At 44.8% G+C, this 20,884-nt stretch overlaps 1 protein-coding gene across 4 annotated transcripts in view; it reads left to right on the forward strand.

The window, feature by feature from the left end:
- Positions 1–20,884, forward strand: part of CUL1 (cullin 1) — a 118,271-nt gene that overhangs the window by 37,668 nt on the left and 59,719 nt on the right. For all 4 annotated transcript variants that reach the window (XM_081244156.1, XM_081244158.1, XM_081244157.1 and 1 more), the window contains one exon: positions 10,194–10,495. In XM_081244156.1, the coding sequence (XP_081100282.1) occupies positions 10,356–10,495 (140 nt within the window). In that variant the 5' untranslated portion in view covers positions 10,194–10,355. The remainder of the gene's footprint in view (positions 1–10,193; positions 10,496–20,884) is intronic.

Genomic DNA, 20,884 nt, shown 5'->3' on the forward strand with positions numbered 1-20,884 from the left:
TTGAGTGAAGCTGGGTGCTGGTGTTGAGATGGAGATCTCTGGAAGATTTTCGCCGTTTGATATTATGTGGAGCTGGGAGGTCTCTTGTGGACCAGTGTCCTGAAGTAGGCTCTCCCACCTCAGAGGCACAGCACTGACTCCTGGCTCCTCAATTTGGGATGATTCGTTGTCTATTCATGTATTCCACAGATGCAGGGTACATCAAGTTGATTGTGGAGTTTCAGTCCCCTGCTTCTGAGGCTGCTGGGAGAGATTTCTCTTTCTCTTCTTTGTTCTCACAGCTCCCAGGTCTCAGCTTTGGATTTGGCCCCGCCTCTGCGTGTAGGTCGCCGGAGGGCGTCTGTTCTTCGCTCAGACAGGACAGGGTTAAAGGAGCAGCCGCTTCGGGGACTCTGGCTCACTGAGGCGGGGTGGGGGGGGCACGTAGGCGGGGCGAGCCTGCGGGCGTCAGACGCCGGCCAGACGTTGCGCTGGCGTGACGTTGCACCGCCGGCGTGACGTTGCACCAGCCCGAGGCGCGCCGTGCGCTCTCCCAGGGAAGCCGTCCCTGGATCTCGGGACCCCGGCAGTGATGGGCTGCACAGGCTCCCCAGAAGGGGGCGAGGACAGTGACCTGCGCTCGCACACAGGCCTCATGACGGCGGCAGCAGCAGCCCCAGCGTCCCACGCCCGTCTCTGGCGTCCAAAGCGCAGCTCGCGCCCGTCTCTGGACCTCCTTTAAGCAGTGCTTTTAATCCCCTCTCCTCGCGCACCAGGAAACAAAGGGGAAAGAAAAAGTCTCTTGCCTCTTCGGCAGGTCCAGACTTTATCCCGGACTCCCTTCCGGCTAGCTGTGGCGCATTAGCCCCTTCAGGCTGTGTTCACGCCAGCCCCAGTCCTCTCCCTGTGCTCCGACTGAAGCCCGAGCCTCAGCTCCCAGCGCCGCCCGCCCTGGCGGGCGAGCAGACAAGCCTCTCGGGCTGGTGAGTGCCGGTCGGCACCGATCCTCTGTGCGGGAATCTCTCCGCTTTGCCCTACCCAGGTACGTGGGGAGTTTCTTGCCTTTTGGGAGGTCCCGGGTCTTCTGCCAGCGTTCAGTAGGTGCTCTGTAGTTGTTCCACGTGTAGCTGTATTTCTGGTGTATCTGTGGGGAGGCAGGGGATCTCCGCGTCTTACTCTTCCGCCATCTTTCCCGGAAGTCCCTGCATATTTCTTGGTGTGCATAGGCAAACGTTCCTCTAGGTCTAAATCACTGTTTTATCATACATTTCATGTCGTATGTGCCACACTGCAGGTGAAAGCCGGGGGTTCTGCATGCTTTTAACCAAGTGTTAGAAAATAAGTAATTCCTGAGTAATACCCAGGATCATTCACATTTTAATCAGATTTAAAATGTTACTAAACTAGAAAAGCTACATTTCGACTTGTTTTATTTTTTAACAGTGAGTTTTAACTGTGTTTCAATTTAGTCTAATGCTTTATTTTCAGAAGATACTGTAACAGTTTAAGTCCATGCTTTGTTTTTATCTTTTTACATTTTTTCAAAAGCAGTCACCTAACTGAAGCAGCTGTGGTCTTTTTGAAGAACCCTGTTTCATGTATTCCTGTTACAACTCTGATTTGATTGATTTTGCTTTGTTTATTTAACCCTGTTCAACGTTGGCTTGTGCAAAAGCATCTGCTAAGTGTGTTTGGTCTTAATTTATAGGAACAGAGGCAACTATCAGGACTGCATTAATAGACAAAAGTGGTATCTGGGTTTTTTTGAGTATTGGAGGTGAAACTGAGCAGGGGACACAATTCTTTTATTATTTTTAAATTTGCGGGTTTCTCCCCTAGAGTAGAAATGTAGTTACGTTCATTAAAGTCTTAACTTATATTCCTGTCTGTTCGGTATTTAGGACTTGTTGGGGGAATAATATAACACATTAGGAGCACGCAGGGAGCGTAGCTGGTGAGATGTGGTCCAGGCCGAGGGCCATGCCCCGCCCCATAAATTGGAAGCCACCCTCTACTGAAACCAGAGGCCTAAGTCCCCTTGTGTCTCCCCAGGGTCTCTCCCATCTCTGAACTAACCCCCCGTAGCTGCGTTGTCTGTCCCCAGCGACCCAGATTCCTACCCCAGTCCTCCCTGCCCTCCCTTCTTTCCCCACCTGGTTCTTCATGGAACCTTCTGGAGCCCAATTCCGGGAATGGGAAACTCCCCGGAAGCCTCTCTCCACACGCCTTCGGCCTCCTTGCTCTTCCTCAGAGACTAAGGCCCCTGAAGCCGAGGCGTGGCCGTCGCTCTTCCTCAGCATCCCATGGGCTCCCGTCGAAGGCGGTCTGGGGGCTCCGCTCGTCCCCCCGGTGCTGCCCGACTGCTCAGCCCGCCTGTAGCGGCCATTGTGCCCTGTCACCCTGTCGCAGGCGACGTGGCCTTCGTTGCCTCCACCTCACATCAGCCCCTCTTGGGCCTGGCCACCCAGCTGCACCCCTACCAGCCACAGCCCCCTGCCCTCCTGTCCCTCTCTTTCTCTGGAGAGAGGATGAGGACATGCGGGCCTTTCCCAGTTGTCGCATCCCCTTCCGGCCTCTTCATGCCTTCGTGGCCAGAATTCCTAAAGATAGTCTGCATTTCTGACCCTCCCAGCCCACTCCAGTTTGAATTCCTCCTCTTAAAACCAGTGAAACCTGCCTTGCTCAGGTCCCCAGTGACTTACATAGAGCTAAAGTCAGAAGCTACATTTCGGATACTGTCACGATGATGAAAATAACAGCTAGCATTTATCCAACACTACGTTGCCACATTCAACCCTGACCCTCATAGATATTAAGTGATTTACCCAAGATCATACAGGAAGTAAATGGCAGCGACCTCCTTAGGCCCAGCCAGCCATGGCCTTCTCTGGCCTCCAGGATAGGTCTCGTTGCTTTTGGCTGTAACTTTGCAGGTACAAACTCTGTGGGGTCCCCAGCATCTAGTCAGTTTCTGAATGTTCCTCAAGATTCAGTTTGGGCCCATCTTTTTCTGTAATTTCTCTGATTAACTCTGGTTCCCAGACTCAAGTCGTGCCCATCAGAGATAAGCTCTCAAGCACCTGAGATTCACCGGGTCCGAAAGTGAACTATCTCCCGCCTGTCTTCCCTCTGATGTGTTCTGTCCTGGTAAATGGTTCCATGTTCCGTTTATCCTCTAGATACTCGTGGGTGTTTATCATATATGCTCAAAGTATGCTCAAAGAAGAGAAATCCATAGGCAGCTGCCTGTTGCAGTATTACTTACAACTGTTAAAAAGTCAACACCTAGAAGCGCTCTAGCAGGGCGCTAGTGTGATGAACGGTAAAATAGTATATGCGCACAAAACCAGTGAGGCGTGTTTCATTAAGTGAAGTGAGGTTTATCTCATTGTTAAATGGAAAAGTTATAGAACACCGTGTGGTTGATCCCAAGAGAGTTAGGACCCTGTAGGGATCAGAACAGATTTACCTCCCCACCCCCCCCTTTTTTAAGTTATGTTGTTCCTTGAAACATTAGTGTTTTCTTGAAAGTCCAGTCCTGAGATATGTTCAGGAAAAAATATGCTCTGGCCAAGTCAGTTTGAGTAGGAGATGCTTTATACTGTTTTTCTGATGGAAACTCATAAGACACATTCACTTATCAAGGCCTCTGAAGTCTTGTAGCAAACAATATTTAGCTGCAGTAAAGCTAGCATTTCCCCAGATTCCCTTAATGATCTGTTGAGTTGACACTCCAGTCAGTGTCTGTAGATGGCTGTTATAAGTGCTCTTTTAAGAAAGCCCTTTCCTTACTAATGAAACTGTGAATTACTACTATCAAAGAGGATGTACTTTGCAGGATTCTTGGAGGTCATTTGGTTAGTTCACACTTGAACTCAAGGAAGGAATCTTATGCACCATTAATCTTGAGAAGCAGGCTGATTCGTTCACGATTTGAATTGTTAGAAAACTTGTTTAATATTGATTCTGTTGGCTTTCATATCCCTTTGGAACAACAGTCTCTTCCATGAGGCAAAGCCTTAAATAGACAACCTCCCTTCTGTTAGATACCTTTGTTTATTTTGGCTCCTCTGTTATCTTACTTTCTGGGAGAGAGGAAGGTGAAGGGAGGGTGGGTGGCTGAGCAGTGCTGGTACTCATGCAGGCTTCTGAGCCAGGCTCTGGGGTGGGACGCTACAGCCTGCTCTGCCATCGGTTCCTGCCCTTGGTTGGCTGCATTTTGTGCCTTGGTCTCTTGTGCTTGGGCCTGTGCTTCCAAATGGTGAAGTGGCAAATCTGCAGATTATACCTCCGAAAACTTGAGTGTTCCTCCTGGGTATTCATCACTGCAATTGGTAAACCCTGTGATGCCAGGGACCTACTGTAACAGACTAGTTTGGAAAACCACCCGATTTCCTAAGTGTATATTTCGTTTTGTTTTGTCTTTTATTTTTAATATCTTTCAGCTTCTTGGACATCCTGTTTTTTGGCTCTGTGATGTGAATTATTGCGAAAATATTTTTAGCCCTTACCCCAAAGCCATTTACACCTCTGACTTTTCATGAGGTCGGATTAAGACTATTGATAGTTTTTGATGGCCTGGTTATGAGATGGAGGGTATGTGGTTTGTAAAGTGGTTTATTCCTGAAAATTCAACATTGACAGTTAAACCAGTCTTTTTTTTTTTTTTTTTTGCGGGGGGAGCCGCGTTGGGTCTTCGCTGCTGCGTGCGGGCTTTCTCTAGTTGCGGCGAGCAGGGGCTGCTCTTGGTTGTGGTGCACGGGCTTCTCACTGCAGTGGCTTCTGTTGTTGCGGAGCATGGGCTGTAGGCACGGGGGCTCAGTAGTTGTGGCTCGCGGGCTCTAGAGCACAGGCTCAGTAGTTGTGGCGTACAGGCTTAGTTGCTCCACAGCATGTGGGATCTTCCTGGACCAGGGCTCGAACCCGTGTCCCCTGCACTGGCAGGCGGATTCTGAACCACTGCGCCACCAGGGAAGTCCCTAAGTCAGTCTTTTATGGGCACCTCTATTATTGTACTTTATTACTCCAAACAGTTTTATAGTCAGACACTGAGTGCTGCATAAACAGGTGAAATCCAGACACACAAACCCGCACACACCCCGAGGTGGAAACCTCCGTGAGCAAAGCATCTTGGGTCCATTTGGGCCCCACCCAGGTGCCCCGTCAGGGAAAGACTCGACTCCTGCGCATGGTCAGCAGGTGGCCTCCAGTTAGCGCTGCCGTGCCCGGCCCAGCCCATTGCAGGGACTGAGCCAGCAGGAGCAGAAAGGCTGCCTCTGCAGCCCTGCGTGCCATGTCCGGTCAGTGCTGGGCACCCAGCTGCCTGCCAGGTGGGGACCACCTCACAGTTCCCTTCCTCCTCTGCCCGGTCCTGCTTCCTCCCCTGCCCCTCACAGGTGTCATCCCTAAGAAGCATCCTCCACCCAAACTGTGTCCCAGCATCTGCTCCAGGGAGCCCAGCCTGAGACCAGCAGGTCAGCTGCTATCAGCATGTGACCTGATTTTTAGGACCTTTTTCTGATGTACTGACTTTTAACGTTTCCCTTTAGATTTAGTTTGTTGTAGTATAAGTGATAAATGTTAAATATGTAAATGTGAGGCCCACTGGGGGATATTAAAAATATAAGATCAGGTTATCCTCTTCAGACTTCTCCATTAAGTCAATAAGGACATGTGAATTGTTGTGAACCTTGGATCAACTCTATGAATTTTCGAATCTCAGTGGGGACAACTAGAAAAAGGGAATGAGTAGTTTAAAAGGAAAAACAATAAAGCACCTAAAAGCAGGAGTAGAATACTTTGCTGATTTTTCGGCCTAGTCTCCACATAAGCTGAGATTTGCTGTGGCACCAGATTTCTACGCGTAGACCTAGACACAGAACGTGCGTAATAAAGTAGACTTGACATTTTAACATGAAAAGGTTGTTTTTGATCTTGGAATACCAGTGACTCTTGACAGAGTAAGCTTATAACTGGAATCAGATGAACAATACGAGGAAGAAAGAACGCATTTGGGTGCTGATGTCGAGTGAGGACAGTGAGGTATCGTGAGGAAATCACTGACCGTTTTACTTGGTGTATCTTAACCTTGCCTCTGGGGCAGGGTTCGGGGTGACGTTGGTATGACAAGTGCTACCCTGACTTTATACTGCTCTGATAATTGCAGCGTTCTTAGTTTAAAAAGTCAGGCTTTTTTTTTTTTTTTTTCCCAACCCAGCTTTCTTAAATTTCAAAATATTTAAATAGATTTAATATTGATACGATTAGGACTGGTTTGTTCTTTCAGAGTATCAACTCTTTTCATTGGAGCTGTTTGGGTTTGTAAGATTAATAGATACCTAGTGAATCTGTTTGTTTGTTTATTTTTCTTATGGCTCTGTTAGTGGTTTCCCTGTTTATCGACACCTTAAACATCACAGAATCTAAAGTTCAGACTAGAGTGTGGGGAGTACTGGCTTGAGAATCCAGAGCTCTGGCCTGGGGTCCTGCCACCTCCTAGCATTGTGACCTCGATCAGCTCTGACTGCTTCTTTGGGTCCGTTTCTTCATCTGTAAAAGGAAGGGCCAGAACCATCTTTTAAGGCTAACCTCTAATCGTCTGTGACTGAAATTGGCTCTTATGAGCAAACGCTTTTGGCACAAATGCCTGGTACATAAAGTTTCCAGTTTACAAGTGGGTTATATACCAAAGATGTGTATGTTAACCTCTTAGATGTTTTATTCCATGGCAGTGGTGTTATGGAAGTGGACCACGTCTGCTTTGATTTACTATTAATAGTATGTAACCAGGGCAGAGGACAGTGCCTGGCACAGGGTCGCTTCCTACTGAATATTTGTTAGATAAATACTAATGGTCACTAAATTTCTATAAATCTCATAAGTCTTTAAAAACTGTGTTAAAATATGTATACATTTGCAGTGACCAGGATAATACAAAACATGACTGAATGAAACGGCAAGAAATAAATTTTAGCCTAAAATATAGTGTTGGAAGGAAAAAGTTGAAAGGGAACAAGATAGAATTTGTGGAGATGCTCCAGGGGGATTTGGGGCGAGTTTAGATGCTCGATGATGTTGGTGTTTCCTTATTTCTCAATCCTTGCAAAACATGTAACTCATCGATTCCTTAATTTACTCTCTCGTTTATTCATGCAAAACATTGATGGAGCTCTGCGCCTGCTCTGAAGTGGGCTCAGAGACACTGTGGTGAGTGAAAGAGACGGCCTCTGTGCCTGGGGATCCTTCTCACCGGTACAGGGAGAGAGTCCCAGTAAAGACACAGCCGTGGAGTGTCGACCCTGAGTGAGAGTTAAGACGGGAAAGGCCTGGAAATGGGCGAGCCTGAACCTCGCCTGGGAGTTCCCTAGTGTGTCTTCTGTGGCTGGAAAAGAACTTGACGAAGAGGAGCTTTCCGGGAAGAAGCAGCAGCAAGTGCACAGATGTTCAGGAGTGGGAAGGGGACTGGCACGTCCACGAAAGGAGGACAGAGTCTGTGTGGCTGTCCCCAGGGGGTGAAGGGGGAGTTCTGCAAGAGGCGAATGAGGAGGGAGAGGTGATTCTGCCGTAGTAAGGATTTCTCGGCTTCAGGCTGCCCTTGCGCTCAGGATGACAGCCTAGTCAGAGTGACAGTTTTAGACTCAACTGCTGTGTGAAGAATAGATGAGGAGTGACATAAATATGGGGAGGTATGGGAGTCCAGTTTAGACTGTGAAAATAGTGGTCCAGGGAAGAGAGGATGGTGATGATTACTGGAAGAGGAAGTAGAGATGAGTGAGTGGATTTGAAATGACCTTGAGAGTTAAAATCTGTAGCTGCTGTATGTGGAAGATGAGGGATAAGGCATTCGAATTATTCCCAGGTTTCTGGTGTGTGGGTGCGTGGAGCTGCCACTAACTAAGGCGGGCAGCACTGGTGGAGAATGGAGGTTGGAGGAAGATCCTGAGTCCAGTTGTGGATCTGCTGGGTTTGAGACATAGGAGAAGATGTGAACTGGATACAGAGATAGGCCTGGAGTTCAGAGAAGAAGGCTGGGCTGGAGATGAACGTTGTGAGTGACTGGCCTATGGAGGTTTGAAGAAAGAAAGGTTGATACATCCCCATCCTGTGCTTACGTGTCATAATTGAATTTACTTTTTTAAGGTACCCAGCTGAAATGATAAGGTGAGGTAAAGATAAAAATGGGGAAAGTCGAGGGACTTCCCTCGTGGTGCAGTGGTTAAAGCTCTATGCTCCCAATGCAGGGGGCCCGGGTTCCATCCCTGGTCGGGGAACTAGATCCCGCGTGTATGCCACAACTAGGGAGCCCGCGTGCCGCAACTAAGACCCAGCACAACCAAATAAATAAATAAATAAATATTTTTAAAATGAGTTTAAAAAAATGGGGAAAGTTGAACATTTTCAGTTGCTGGTAGACATTAGAAGAGAAGAAAAGGAAGTAAATAGAGCATCTAGATGGGTCTGAGAAAGCTTACGATCTAAGGTAGAACTAACTGAACTGTGAGTCTGGGAAATAAAAGTGATAATTTCCCTTTAGGGAAAAACTAAGTAAGTGACAGGGAATGGAGTGTAGGTTTAAATAGGGGTGTTGTCAGGTGGCGCTGCCAGTCCACAGTACCCTGATTCCTGTCAAGTGGGGCGTTAGTATGTACCATCCAAGGCAGAGGAAAAGCAGATAGAAATTGTATTAGGAAACATTTGCAAAGCGGTTGCTGAGTTGTTAGTTTCTTAAAACTTGGGGATTCGTTCTTGTTAGACATCGTTATATTTCACATTTGGACATACCTATTTGAGTGTATGACATAAAATATTTTCAGGATCAGGAAAAATGTTGTGGTTTCATAAAATATTAAGTCCCATAGCTTAGGTTATAAATATTAGAGATGATTTATGCTTCCGAAGTTCAGACTTAATCCATATGTGTGACCTATGTTGTCCTTAAATGTGCCTTAGCCTACGGAGAGCTCTATAATGCCGTTGAAGATGCAGGATGCACTGAATCCCTTGCAGACTTTGACAACCCATTCTTCCTGTTCCAGATACCATTTACATCCCAACAACATTTTTTTTTTGGAGCCATTAAAAAAATTCAGTGTTTTCCTAGTTTTGCACCAGAAATACTTGTTTAAAAGCCTCCACATTTTGATGTGATGTACATAGACAATCCTTAAAGTATGTCTGTAATGTTTTGTATTGGGAAGTACTGACTTAATACAATATTGGATAGCTGAAGTTCTTTATCTGTGGATCCATAATCCTGAGGCATTATAAATTGTATTTTGCAGTAGCTTCATTCACTTAGAAATAATAGCCATTACCACTTGTCACGTGTTTACTATGTGTTAAATAGATTTGCCCCCATTTTACAGGCTGGGAAATTGAGGCTTAGAGCAGTGAGAGGGAAATTGAGGCTTAGAGGAGTGAGAAGTTAAGTAACTTGCCCAAGACCACATATTTGTAGGTATGGAGCTGAGCTTCAAACCCGGGTCTCCCTAAATTGAGGGAACATTTTAAATTTTGGTAATTCTTGCCCAATTCCCTTCTGAAAAGGGGGTGACTGGGAATTCACTGGCGGTCCAGTGGTTAGGACTCGGCACTTTCACTGCCGGGGCCCAGGTTCAATCCCTGATTGCGGGGAACTAAGATCCCATGAGCCGCCAGGCACGGCACCAAAAGCGGGGGTGGGGAGGTGAGTGGGGCACAGTGACCATTTCCCTCACCTTCAGCCTCAGCAACATTTGCATTTTGCCAGATACTAAGTGAAAAGTGTTTTAAATTCACAGGTAACTAGAGAGATTGAATGTTTGGCTTTTTGTACTAGCTATTTTTGTTTCTCTTTCTGGAAATTTCCTTTGCCTTTTTCCCTTTGAGTTTGTCTTTCTAACTGTTACGTAGGTCAAGTAATATCGTTTAAGTTTTTATACCTTTCGAAGGCCTGCAAAGTAACATGTTGGTTGTGCTTGTGTCCGTTTTACCCAGCTTTTCTTGTGAGCACTAATAGTCATAATGATTTTGAACTAAACGTCTCCGTAAGCACACACAGACGGTGTAATATGAGTGTTTCCACACAGAAAGAGAAACACTCTGGATTAGAGTGGTACCTCCTGAGGCCTGCACACTATTTCTGCTGTGTGGCAGGCATCCTATCCCACCCCCGCTCCCACCCCAACGCAGGATGTTGAAAAAGGATTAATTAGTTCCCTTTATTTCTTCTTCAGGTTTGCCTGCGATGAGATTTCATTCTCTGCCTTTAAAGGACGTCCTTTCTGAACTGCTGTGAATAAACTTGGAATGATACTGTATATTTTCATCTAATGGAGAAGTAGCTGTACCTTGAATAAGGATTGCTGCACTGGACGACTTCAGAATATTACTCAACAATGTCATCCAACAGGAGTCAAAATCCCCATGGTCTGAAGCAAATTGGCCTTGACCAGATCTGGGACGACCTCAGAGCTGGAATCCAGCAAGTGTATACCAGACAAAGTATGGCAAAATCCAGATACATGGAACTCTACACGTATCCTCCTGCTTGAGCTGTGATTGATTTGCTTAGGATTTTGATTATTTACTGGTCTGATCTGTGAGTTGTTAGAAATTTTACGTCACGTGTTCTCTTCCAGTTCATCCTGTAATATAAGATTCGTTTTTTGCTTTAAAAGTTAACTCATTTACTCTTCTTTGTTTTGAGCAGAGGTGAAATTGGCTACTTGGTAGTCTAAAGCAGTGCTGTTCAGGACAGCAGCCTGTAGCGGCCTGTGGCTGTTTACATTTGGAATCATTAGTCGTGGTAGCCATGTTTTCCAGTGCTCAGTAGGTAATAGACTACTTTTATCATTGCAGGAAGTTCTGCTGGACAACACTGGTTAAAGCCGGGGAGCACTGGTTTCTATGTTGTGCTGGGCTGCCTTCATGCTATGGGGGCAGAGTGGAATAGCTTGCATCAGAAATGGTCTGATCCACGAAGGTGTGTGTTTACTGTCTGGTCCTTTATGGGACGGGTTTGCTGACTCCCGTCTAAAGGGTCACCACATAGAGCAAAAGTTGTACTGTTATGGCCTTGTTTTACAAATAATGTGTTCAAGTGTTTCACTCACTGTTATGTGGTCCACGATGGGTGCAGGGGACCGCTTTGTGCTACGAAGGCTACAGTCGGCCCTCCTGATCCGCAGATGTGCAACTCCAACTGTGCTAGCCACTTTACGTAAGGAACTTGAGCATCCATGGGTTTCGGTATTGCTGGTGGGGAAGGTTCCTGGAACCTGTCCCCCACAGGTATCGAGGGACGCCTGTACTCCAAGACATACTATTTAACTTGTAGAGTTTCTTGATTCCGTTCAAATACAAGAAGTTGCAATTTAAGCTAACTCACCAAAGAGCAGGTTGCTGGTTCTAGGAGTTTAAAGTTGCCAGTTCAGTGGAGATTTAAGTAACTCTTTAATATGTATCAGTGACTATCAATGCGATATTCCAGTATGCCCTCAACTATGCTAATGTTTTGTAATCTGAAAAAGTTAACCTTAAGTTAAATAGGTATGAAACTATATGTCTATCTCTAAATTTAAACCTTACTGTAAGTATGTATACATATTCATAAATGTGTATATACTTACACTGTAGAATACTTTTAAAAAAACAGCTTTAGTGAAATATAATTCACATACCCAAAAAGCTCACCCCTTTCTAAGTGTACAATGCAGCAGTTTTAAGTACAGTCCCATGTTGTGCACGTGTAACCGCTGTCTAAATTTAGAGTATTTTCATCACCGCCCTGTCCCCCGACAAAGACGCTCTGCACCCATATTAGCAGCCACTTCCCATCCTGTCCTCCCCCAGGCCCTGGCACCTGCTCACCTACTTTCTGTCTCTGTGAATTTGCCTGTTCTGGACATTTCACATAAATGGAATCACACAGTGTCTGGCCTTTGTGATTGGCTTCTTTGGCTTAGCATCATGTCTTCAGGCTTCATCCTTGTAGCACGTGTCAGCACATCATTCCTGTTTACATCTGGGTTGAATGCATAGTCCATGTTTTGTTTATCCATCAGTAATGGATATCTGGGTGGTTTCTACTTTTTGGCTATTATGAATATTGTATATGAGCTTCTGTGTGGACACGTGTTTTTAATTCTCTTAGATGTATATGCAGGAGTGGAACTGCTGGGTCGTGATATGTAGAATGCTTTTAAGGCCAGTAGAATCTTTGCAGATGAGAGGATATTGACCCACTCAAGAGGGTTGTGGCTTGCTAGGTATGATGGGTGGTGGTGGTTGTTTTTTAAATTCTTGTAAGTAATAGATATAAAGATGGTGATTCCAGTTGTGAGATGATAAGGCACTTAGTTGGATTCCTGGTGTGCAAACAACAGGGGAGCACTAGTGTAGACATCATGGACATTTAGCTGCTGGTTTGTCTCTCGGGAATTTATTAGTTGTAATTTTTGACCAACTCAGATTGGTCCTTAGCCCAATCAGATGTTTTGCTTTTAGAACTCTGAGAAAGTAGACACTTGTCTGCTTGCTGCAATTACTAAATTCTTTTATTCTACAAATAATTACAATTTGTAGTTCTGACACCTTCAATTTTAATTTTTTTAGGAATAGTATTAAATTGAGTATTCTTCCAGTTTTGTCTGAGAAAATAATAACTGCATATATTTAATAGGAGTGGAGAGTCTGAACTGAGTCTAAAGCACCTGACTTTAATTCTTTAGATACTATGAAATAATATCCATGAAATCACAGCTACCATTTGAGTCCTGTGTGCCAGACATTGTGCTGAGAGCCGTCTGCATGTTATTTAAGGCTTACGTCACCCACGGGGGTTGGTGGTAGTAGCCCTCCTCTAGTGCACCTGATCGCCAGAAGGCAAGTAACTTGCCTAGTTGTTATAGCAACCATTGGGCAGTGATGATGCCTGTCTAAAATTCTTAGTAGCCTGAATATAGAAACTGCCTTTATCCACTCACTATATGGCCTTCAGATTTTGTATGTGAATGAATCACTGTTCCCAAAGTATTTTCTATATTTTTCTTACGAAGTTCCAAAGAAGAGGGTTTCATCAACTCTTAATTATTAACTTTTAGGATACAGATGAAACAGAATGTCTATTTGTATTTATTAATTTAATTACTGAAAATCATAAAATTTTATTCCCCCCTTTACCTGCATCTTTAACATCAGTGTTATTTTTCCTAAGTAGAACTTGAGTCATCTGACACAGTTTTCTAGAACACATCTACACTTCCATTTCAGTTATTTAGCATACAGTATTTTTGGAAACTGTGTGTCGCCATACCGCAGTTTTATCGCAGCCTCAGTTTGCATAACAGTATTTTTTAAAGTTTTCTCTTTCGGGTGTATGTTCAGCTTCCCATGTAACCGCTTAACTGCATCGCCCTTTAAAATAATCTCCCCCAGGCTGGTCTCCGGTGACAGATGATTTAACACTTTGGATTGTGAGGTTGTGTTTCAGGCTGGGAGGTACTTTCGGTCCCAGGAAGAAGGAGCAGACTGTGCATCTCCCTGCTGTAGTGTCACCCTTCAAAGTCCTGGCCTTATCAGGAGCTGGTGAGGGAGAGTGGGTCAGAAAGGGAGGAAGGGGAAACTGCCCGAGAGAAAAATGAGGGCTCCTTTCCCCATAATTGTAGCCAGTACCTAACAGCTAGATTTTTAACCCTTGGTTCATCCTGGAGAGCCATGTGACATGTTTTCTAGAGAAAAGTAACCTACTTCTGGATGTGAAACGTATTCTTTGAGCTTTTAGGAACCTCTGGCATTTATTGGTGCTATAACAAGAAGGTGGGTTAAACATAAACATTTTTCTTGATTTTTCAACTCAGAAGGGCGAAGGAAAGAGAAGGGAACTTGGGGAAAGAAAAAAAAAAAAGTCCCAGAGCATCTACAGCCAGAAAGATCTAGTTCAATTAACTTTGTTTTTGGCCATTTCACAGACGTTTCCTTTTTCTTCTAAAGTTTAGCCGGATGCTCTTGCTCCCCACTGTATGTCTGTTCAGCACTTATATTCGGTTCTGATTTTCTAGGACGTCTTAGGTATGTAGAGTTACAATGCAGCAACTTTTTTTTCTTTTTTTTTTTTTTTGTAGTAAAATATAGGAGTACATTCTCTGCCGGTGGGTAAATAATGGTAGGTTTCCTTTCTCTTGAACTTGAAATAGGTAATGAAGTTTCCTGTTCAGTTTCTTGACACCAGTATGTTCCCGGTGTCGTGCCCAGCTCAGAGAGCAGGCCTGGGTCCTGACTCGCAGGCAGATGTTGGTGAAGGGAGTACAGTGTGATGAGGGGACCCCTGTGGCATAACCGAGAACAGACGGTCTGGTCTAGTCTAGTCTAGACATCAGGCCATCTGGTTAAGTTTGTTGGTTTTGCTAGGCCCCAGGTCTACCTGCTTCTCACTTCCAGGTCAAAATTCTTTTGTTCTGAAGTCATTATTCATCTCAAGTCATAATTTTAGCTTCCCTTGGAGTCAGTTTAGACTTCCATGGTGATGTCTTCTTTTTTTTCTCTCTGCCTGCCTTAGTTCTCAGAAGCTTAAAAGTGGTTTTTCTCCCTGTAGTGCTGTGAGCTGAATTAGTTTATTCTGTTTTCTTAGCCTGTTTTTTCAAAGTTCTTTTTCCCGGACCAGTACACCAAGGATCACATTCCTGTTTCCTAGCCTTGACTGCACCTCTCAGTAAGTTATAACACAGGTGCATTCAGAATTCAGTTCATCTCTGTCCTGATACTCTGTGACAAAGTTCGCCATCACTGGGGCTGGGGCACTTACTCACCCAGGCGAGTCTGCCGGGCCCCTGGCAGCCTGCAGCGTAGGCCTTGCAGTGTTGACACGCCAGGATGTGCTGGTCCTGTTGCAGCTCATCACCTGCCAGCTGGGCCATCGCGTCACTATGCTCAGGTCGCCGGCTCCTCTGCAGGAGCTGTGAATGCAAGGCCAGTATTCCAGGTGGCGGCCTTTCTTCTTGGCCTGCCTGCTCCAGAGTTCTCTTTCCTTTATAGAAACTCAGTCTTGTAGAAAATCAGATCAAACAGAAAGAGTCACAAATTGTTTTCACAATAGATTAATAATGATCCATGTCCATTTTGAAATAACCACATAGGCAGTGAAGGTATTTGGACATTTTTCATCTTGTATACTTTTTATTCAGGAGTCTTACATTCGTCTGATTTTGCTCACCTAATGAGCATGGCTTACAGCAAATAAACCTAAATGTACAGAAGTATTTTTTCCAAATGTATGCGACTGTTCATACATATATATATATATATATGTGTATATATATATATATGTCCATACTTTTAGAGTATGGTTCTGAAGGATGTAACTAGTTCACAGAAACAAGAAATGCAAATGGTCAGTAAGCATATAGGAAAATTTTCAACCTCTTAATTATTAAAGAAATGAAGAATTAAAAATTTTTTTAACTTATCATGTTGAAAACATTTTTAAAGAAATGGTTGTAGCCAGTGTTGGCCAGAGTGAAGGGAGCTGGAGCCCCTGCAGTCAGGTGGGAGTGTTAGTTTGCTATGATCTTTCTGGAGAAATTTAGAAATATAAAGACATAAAAATGTACTTTGGTCTGGTGATTTTTTAACTTTTAATTCTGTCCTAAGGAAATAGTTGTGTCCAAATTGTATGTGCAAGGTCGTTCGGAATACTTTAATAATAGGAAACAACAGAAAACAACCTCAGCCTTCACCATTAAGGACTTGGTATAAAATAGCCATAAACAGCCATTAAAAATTCATTGAGGACTATTCATTGACATGTAATAATGTCCGTAATAACGGGGAAAGCAGGGTAGGAAGTGGTCTGTGTGCTGTGAACCCTCACGGCATCCTCTCTGCTTTTGAAAAGCTTTCCGTAGTATTGAAAGTGGCTATCCGTATGTATTGGGCTTATAGATGATTAAAAAAAAAAAAAACTGATCTGTGCTTTCTAGATTTTCAGTATAGAACATGCATTTTAAAATACAGTTATTTAGTTTTTGCTGGTTTTCCTTATGCAAATATAGGTCCTAGTTATTATACTTACTTGCAAAATTCTCTCTACCTTTCATTACTGACATTGTACTATTAAAATAGTTTATGGGATTGAGAAATTGTATCTATCTTTGAGAGAGAACCCACAGAAATGATAATTATATTGCATAGTTGTCTCTAGAAGCAACTTTTTTGGTTTATTAGTATAAATGTGGTATGTTCAGCTTTTTTCTTCTAAATCTGATGCATAGTGTATATACTTAGAGCACTTTGAGCGTTGTTAAAACAAATTTTATAGTTAATCCCAGTCCATTGCGTGGAGTCTCTGCCTTTGAAATAAATGTGAACTTATTTGCTTCCTCTGGGATTTTCCTTTTCAATGCTGTACCTACCACAGCCTAGAGAGAACTTGATTCTTTTATAACTTTGCAGGCGACGGTGCGGGATGGTAGGCAGGCCTGCCTCTCCTGCCACTGGCTGCAGGTGGGACGTTTGTTGACATGAAGATAGGAAGTATTTTCAACACAACTTTTAGTGCAGAGCCTTTCCAAATGATTTTAATACAAGCAAGTGCTTAAATTTCCACTGAGTTCAGTTGGATAAAGAAGTGGTAGTAGAAAGTGGTTCCGTTCTGTTTAGTTTTGCTTCTTTCGTTGACTTTTCTTTTAGTAAATGAAAATGGCTTGAGTTTGGTAGTAACTAAAAGTCACAAACTGATTCCCCAGATGTGTTGACTTTATGTAGACGGCCTGGTGCTGTGTTGTAACAGACAGTGGGGGCATCTGCCTTATCCTAAAGCATTTACACGCTTCCTTGGCCTCACAGCTGGGACAGCATGTCATCACACGCAGCACCTGGGATGACAGCGGCAGGGCGGGCGCCCAGGAGATGGCTGCATGTCACCCGACGCCTTTCGCAGTGACTTGTCCCAACCAATCATGCAAAAAGTGTGTTTTGGCAAATGATGGAGCAGTTCTAGGATACGGAGGAGTCATAGGCCCGTTTCGGAGGCAGAACCAGGCTCAGCTCTTGAACGCCAAGTGCCTCCAGGCCACCGTGCCATCCTGGCCACCTGCAGACCAGAGAGCCCAGGTGTCTGCCTAGGGTCCCACTTACTGTCCACCTCTGGCCGTGTTGCCAAAGGAACTCTTGCAGGGAACCTTTTGAAAACAAGCTCAAAGTTTTAAAAGTCAGATACGGGAGTTTGTCAGGCTCTCGCTGACTTAGTGTAAAACAACCAACCCAGTGACTACTGAAGGAAACTTGTATTTAATTGCCTGTTAGGTTTTTAGTTTACTTTTACCTCTTGAGGGTTTTTTCCCCTTATTTCCTCTTAATTCCCATATTTAACTTTCTTCATATTCTATTTTATTTTTGCTTTAAAAATCATTTTAGACCTGACCATTTTACCTTAAAATCTGAGTCATATTTACTGAGTTTTTACAGTCATCACTTAGAGTCAATGCCTTGTTGACACGCAGCTGCCCGTGTCGGAAGGGCGGTTGGTACAGGTGGGCTTGGGGCGGGGGGACTGCAGGAGGAGCCCCCGCTGTTCAGCCAGAAGCCTGAGGTCAGTGGTTTCCCGCAGTGGAATGAACCACCCCCAGCAATCGCGGGCCACGCCCCTTCCAGAGCCCCCTCAGGCCCGGCTGGTCCTCCCCGTCCAGGTGACACACGGGACGTACCAGTGACGTGTGTGGAGGGCCGGTCCCCTGCACAGATGATTTCTCCCTGCAGCTTCTTTTTTTTTTTTTTAATTAAAAAAATTTTTTTTTAATTTATATTTTTTTGGCTGCATTGGGTCTTCGTTGCTGCACACGGGCTTTCTCTAGTTGTGGCGAGCGGGAGCTACTCTTAATTGTGGTGCACGGGCTTCTCATCACAGTGGCTTCTCTTGTCGCGGAACACGGGCTCTCGGCGTGTGGGCTCAGTAGTTGCGGCGTGCAGGCTCAGTAGTTGTGGCACACGGGCTTGGTTGCTCCACGGCATGTGGGATCTTCCCGGACCAGGGCTTGAACCCGTGTCCCCTGCATTGACAGGCGGATTCTTAACCACTGCGCCACCAGGGAAGTCCCCTCCGTGCAGCTTCTGATGCACATTAGGAGTCTGCTTTTTCCTTTTCTGATAGCATTTCCCCACACAGTTAATTTTAAAGCCAAGAAAAAAACACTACAAAGTGAAGATTGCACATCATTAAAGCTCCGTGGGTCTGTCTGGGTGGGAGGCCATGGGTCTCGCCTTTCTGCTGACGCAGCCTCGGCTCAGAGCACAGCTGGTGCCGTTCTTCTGTGAAAGGTGTTCACGACTCCCTCAGAAGCATCCACCGGTTGGTATCTTCCTGATAAACTTTGTGTCAGTTTCCTCTTCAGGAAAACAGCCAGCATGGGCCCCCAGGCCAGCATCTCTTATGAGGACTAGCCGGGCTTCGGGCTGAAGTCTCCCACAGTCAGACACAACTACCCATTTGGGGGCTTTTTAATAATTTTTGTCTTTTAGACAAATAACCCTGTGGTTAAAATCTAGAAGTTTAAAAGGACACACAGTGAAAAGTACGAGGCCTTTCCATCCACGTGTCGTTCATGTCTCTCAGCCCCCGGGCAGTCCCTGCACTGCTGTCTTGGGTACATCTGTCTGAGTGTTACCTACACACACATACATCATACAGAAAACGAGTGTTTGTATGTAACTTAGAAATAACCTTTAACAGCATTTCCCAAGTGTCAGTAAACACGTACCTGTGATGGTTCCCTGGTCATCAGGCTTTGCAAAGCACTTGCTCTGAAGCCTCCGCGTGAGTGTGAGAAACGGTCCCGTCGTGATACCATTTCTGGCTTATATCTGAGCACTTGTAATTGTTCTTGTGTGCTCTGGAGACAGACATCTTTGTTAGAGACAATAGGAAAATTCATTTTTCCTTGATTCCTTTGATAATATTTGTACTTTAGTCAGGAGTAGGAATTGCCTTAACAGCTAGTTCTGTTTACTTAAATGCTATTAGAAATGCGGAAGATAAATACTCTGAAACTGGAATTAGTTTTGGCAGGTAGCCCTCCAGATGTGAAATATGTTCATTTCTAATAATGCATGGTTATTTGTTTAAGTAAGTTTTAGGATTCTGACTTAGACACTGTAATTTTGTATCCTGTCTCTTTTTTTTTTTTTTTTGGCTGCATTGGGTCTTCGTTGTTGCGCACGGGCTTTCTCTAGTTGCAGTGAGTGAGGGCTACTCTTCGTTGTGGTGCGAGGGCTTCTAATTGAGATGGCTTCTCTTGTTGCGGAGCATGGGCTCTAGGTGCGTGGGCATCAGTAGTTGTGGCTCGCGGGCTCTAGAACGCAGGCTCAGTAGTTGTGGTGCACGGGCTTAGTTGCTCCGTGGCATGTGGGATCTTCCCGGACCAGGACTTGAACCCATGTCCCTGGCATTGGCAGGCGGATTCTTAACCACTGCGCCACCAGGGAAGTCCTGTATCATATCTTATTTTTGTGTTTTGTAAATATTATTTGGGCTTTTTTTTTTTTTTTTTTTTTGCGGTACGCGGGCCTCTCACTGTTGTGGCCTCTCCCACTGCGGAGCACAGGCTCCGGATGCGCAGGCTCAGCGGCCATGGCTCACGGGCCCAGCCGCTCCGCGGCATGTGGGATCTTCCCAGACCGGGGCACGAACCCATGTCCCCTGCATCGGCAGGCGGACTCTCAACCACTGCGCCACCAGGGAAGCCCTGGGCTTGTATTTTTTATTTTTGTGTTACGTTTCAGGTCTTCTCATAAGCTATCTCAAATCCCTAATGAAGTGGGTGGGTGGGGGGATGTGTGTGTGTGACGGAATATTTGATGGTCTCGTTTCATGAATTAGGAAGTATATTATGATGGATAGTACAGAGGGGATGCTCAGAGGAGGAGGGAGAAGGATTCTGACACTTCCAAGGCTGGAAACTTTCAAGAACTAGTAGAGGTTAAGTGGGCCTCAAAGGATGAGTATAGGTAAGGAGAAACAAAGGGGTAAAAGTCTTGCAGAGTTTTGCCGGAGGGAGAAGGATGAACGTGAAAGTGGGAAGCAGCACTTTGAGAGAACACGACGCTGGTCAGCTTGAATAGATGCTGTAAGAATGGCTGCACAAGTTAGTTTAACTGGCTTTGATAAAGAGTGACACCAGATTCCGGTGAACCTTGAATACCAGGTAAATGAGTTTGTTTGTTTGTTTTAAAGTGTTGTAGGTCCATAGAGATGGATATATGCCTTTATAAGTAATGACTTTAGGAGGATGAATCTGGAAACCAAATGGGATTAAAACAGGAAAGAGATCAAAGGCACAGAAAGTCCAACTTGGTTTTAGTAATCCAAGTGTGATGTTGTGTAAGTTCTGAACTAAGGTAGAAACAGGAAATAAAAGGAGCAAATTTCTGGGCTTCTGGTTGAAGATGAAATTTATGTTTTGACTTTCTCATTTGTGACATCACTAAAATGATAGTAAAATAATTTTTAAATCAATGAAGACAAAGAATGGAAGACAACAGACATCATAGATGAGAATTTAACAGTTTGTTTTTGGAGAATGAAAAGCAGTTAGAGTCACAGTACTGATCACCAGGTTATAGGAAGCCTCGCTTTAGAGGGTACATCCCCAGAGGAGGATGCTGGCGAGAGCACCACTGGCCCTGCCGGACTGGAGAAGCTTGGGACTTGAAGGCTCCGGTTTGGCAGAAGGTGGAGGCGTGAGACTGGGCAGTGCTTGGGAGGTGAGGGATGGATTCAAAATCTGTGAAATTAAAAGCCTGTCATTTCCCTCTACTCAGGTATAGAACACATGGTAGTCAAGAGTCTGCATCCCAAGCAGAAGATTTGTTGCTTCTATTTAGTACACATTGAATGGGACCACTGCAGACACTTGGGAACAGGAGGCCTAGCAGA

The sequence above is a fragment of the Mesoplodon bidens genome (assembly GCF_964165515.1).
Source record: "Mesoplodon bidens genome assembly, chromosome: 9".
NCBI classification, from domain to species: domain Eukaryota; kingdom Metazoa; phylum Chordata; class Mammalia; order Artiodactyla; family Ziphiidae; genus Mesoplodon; species Mesoplodon bidens.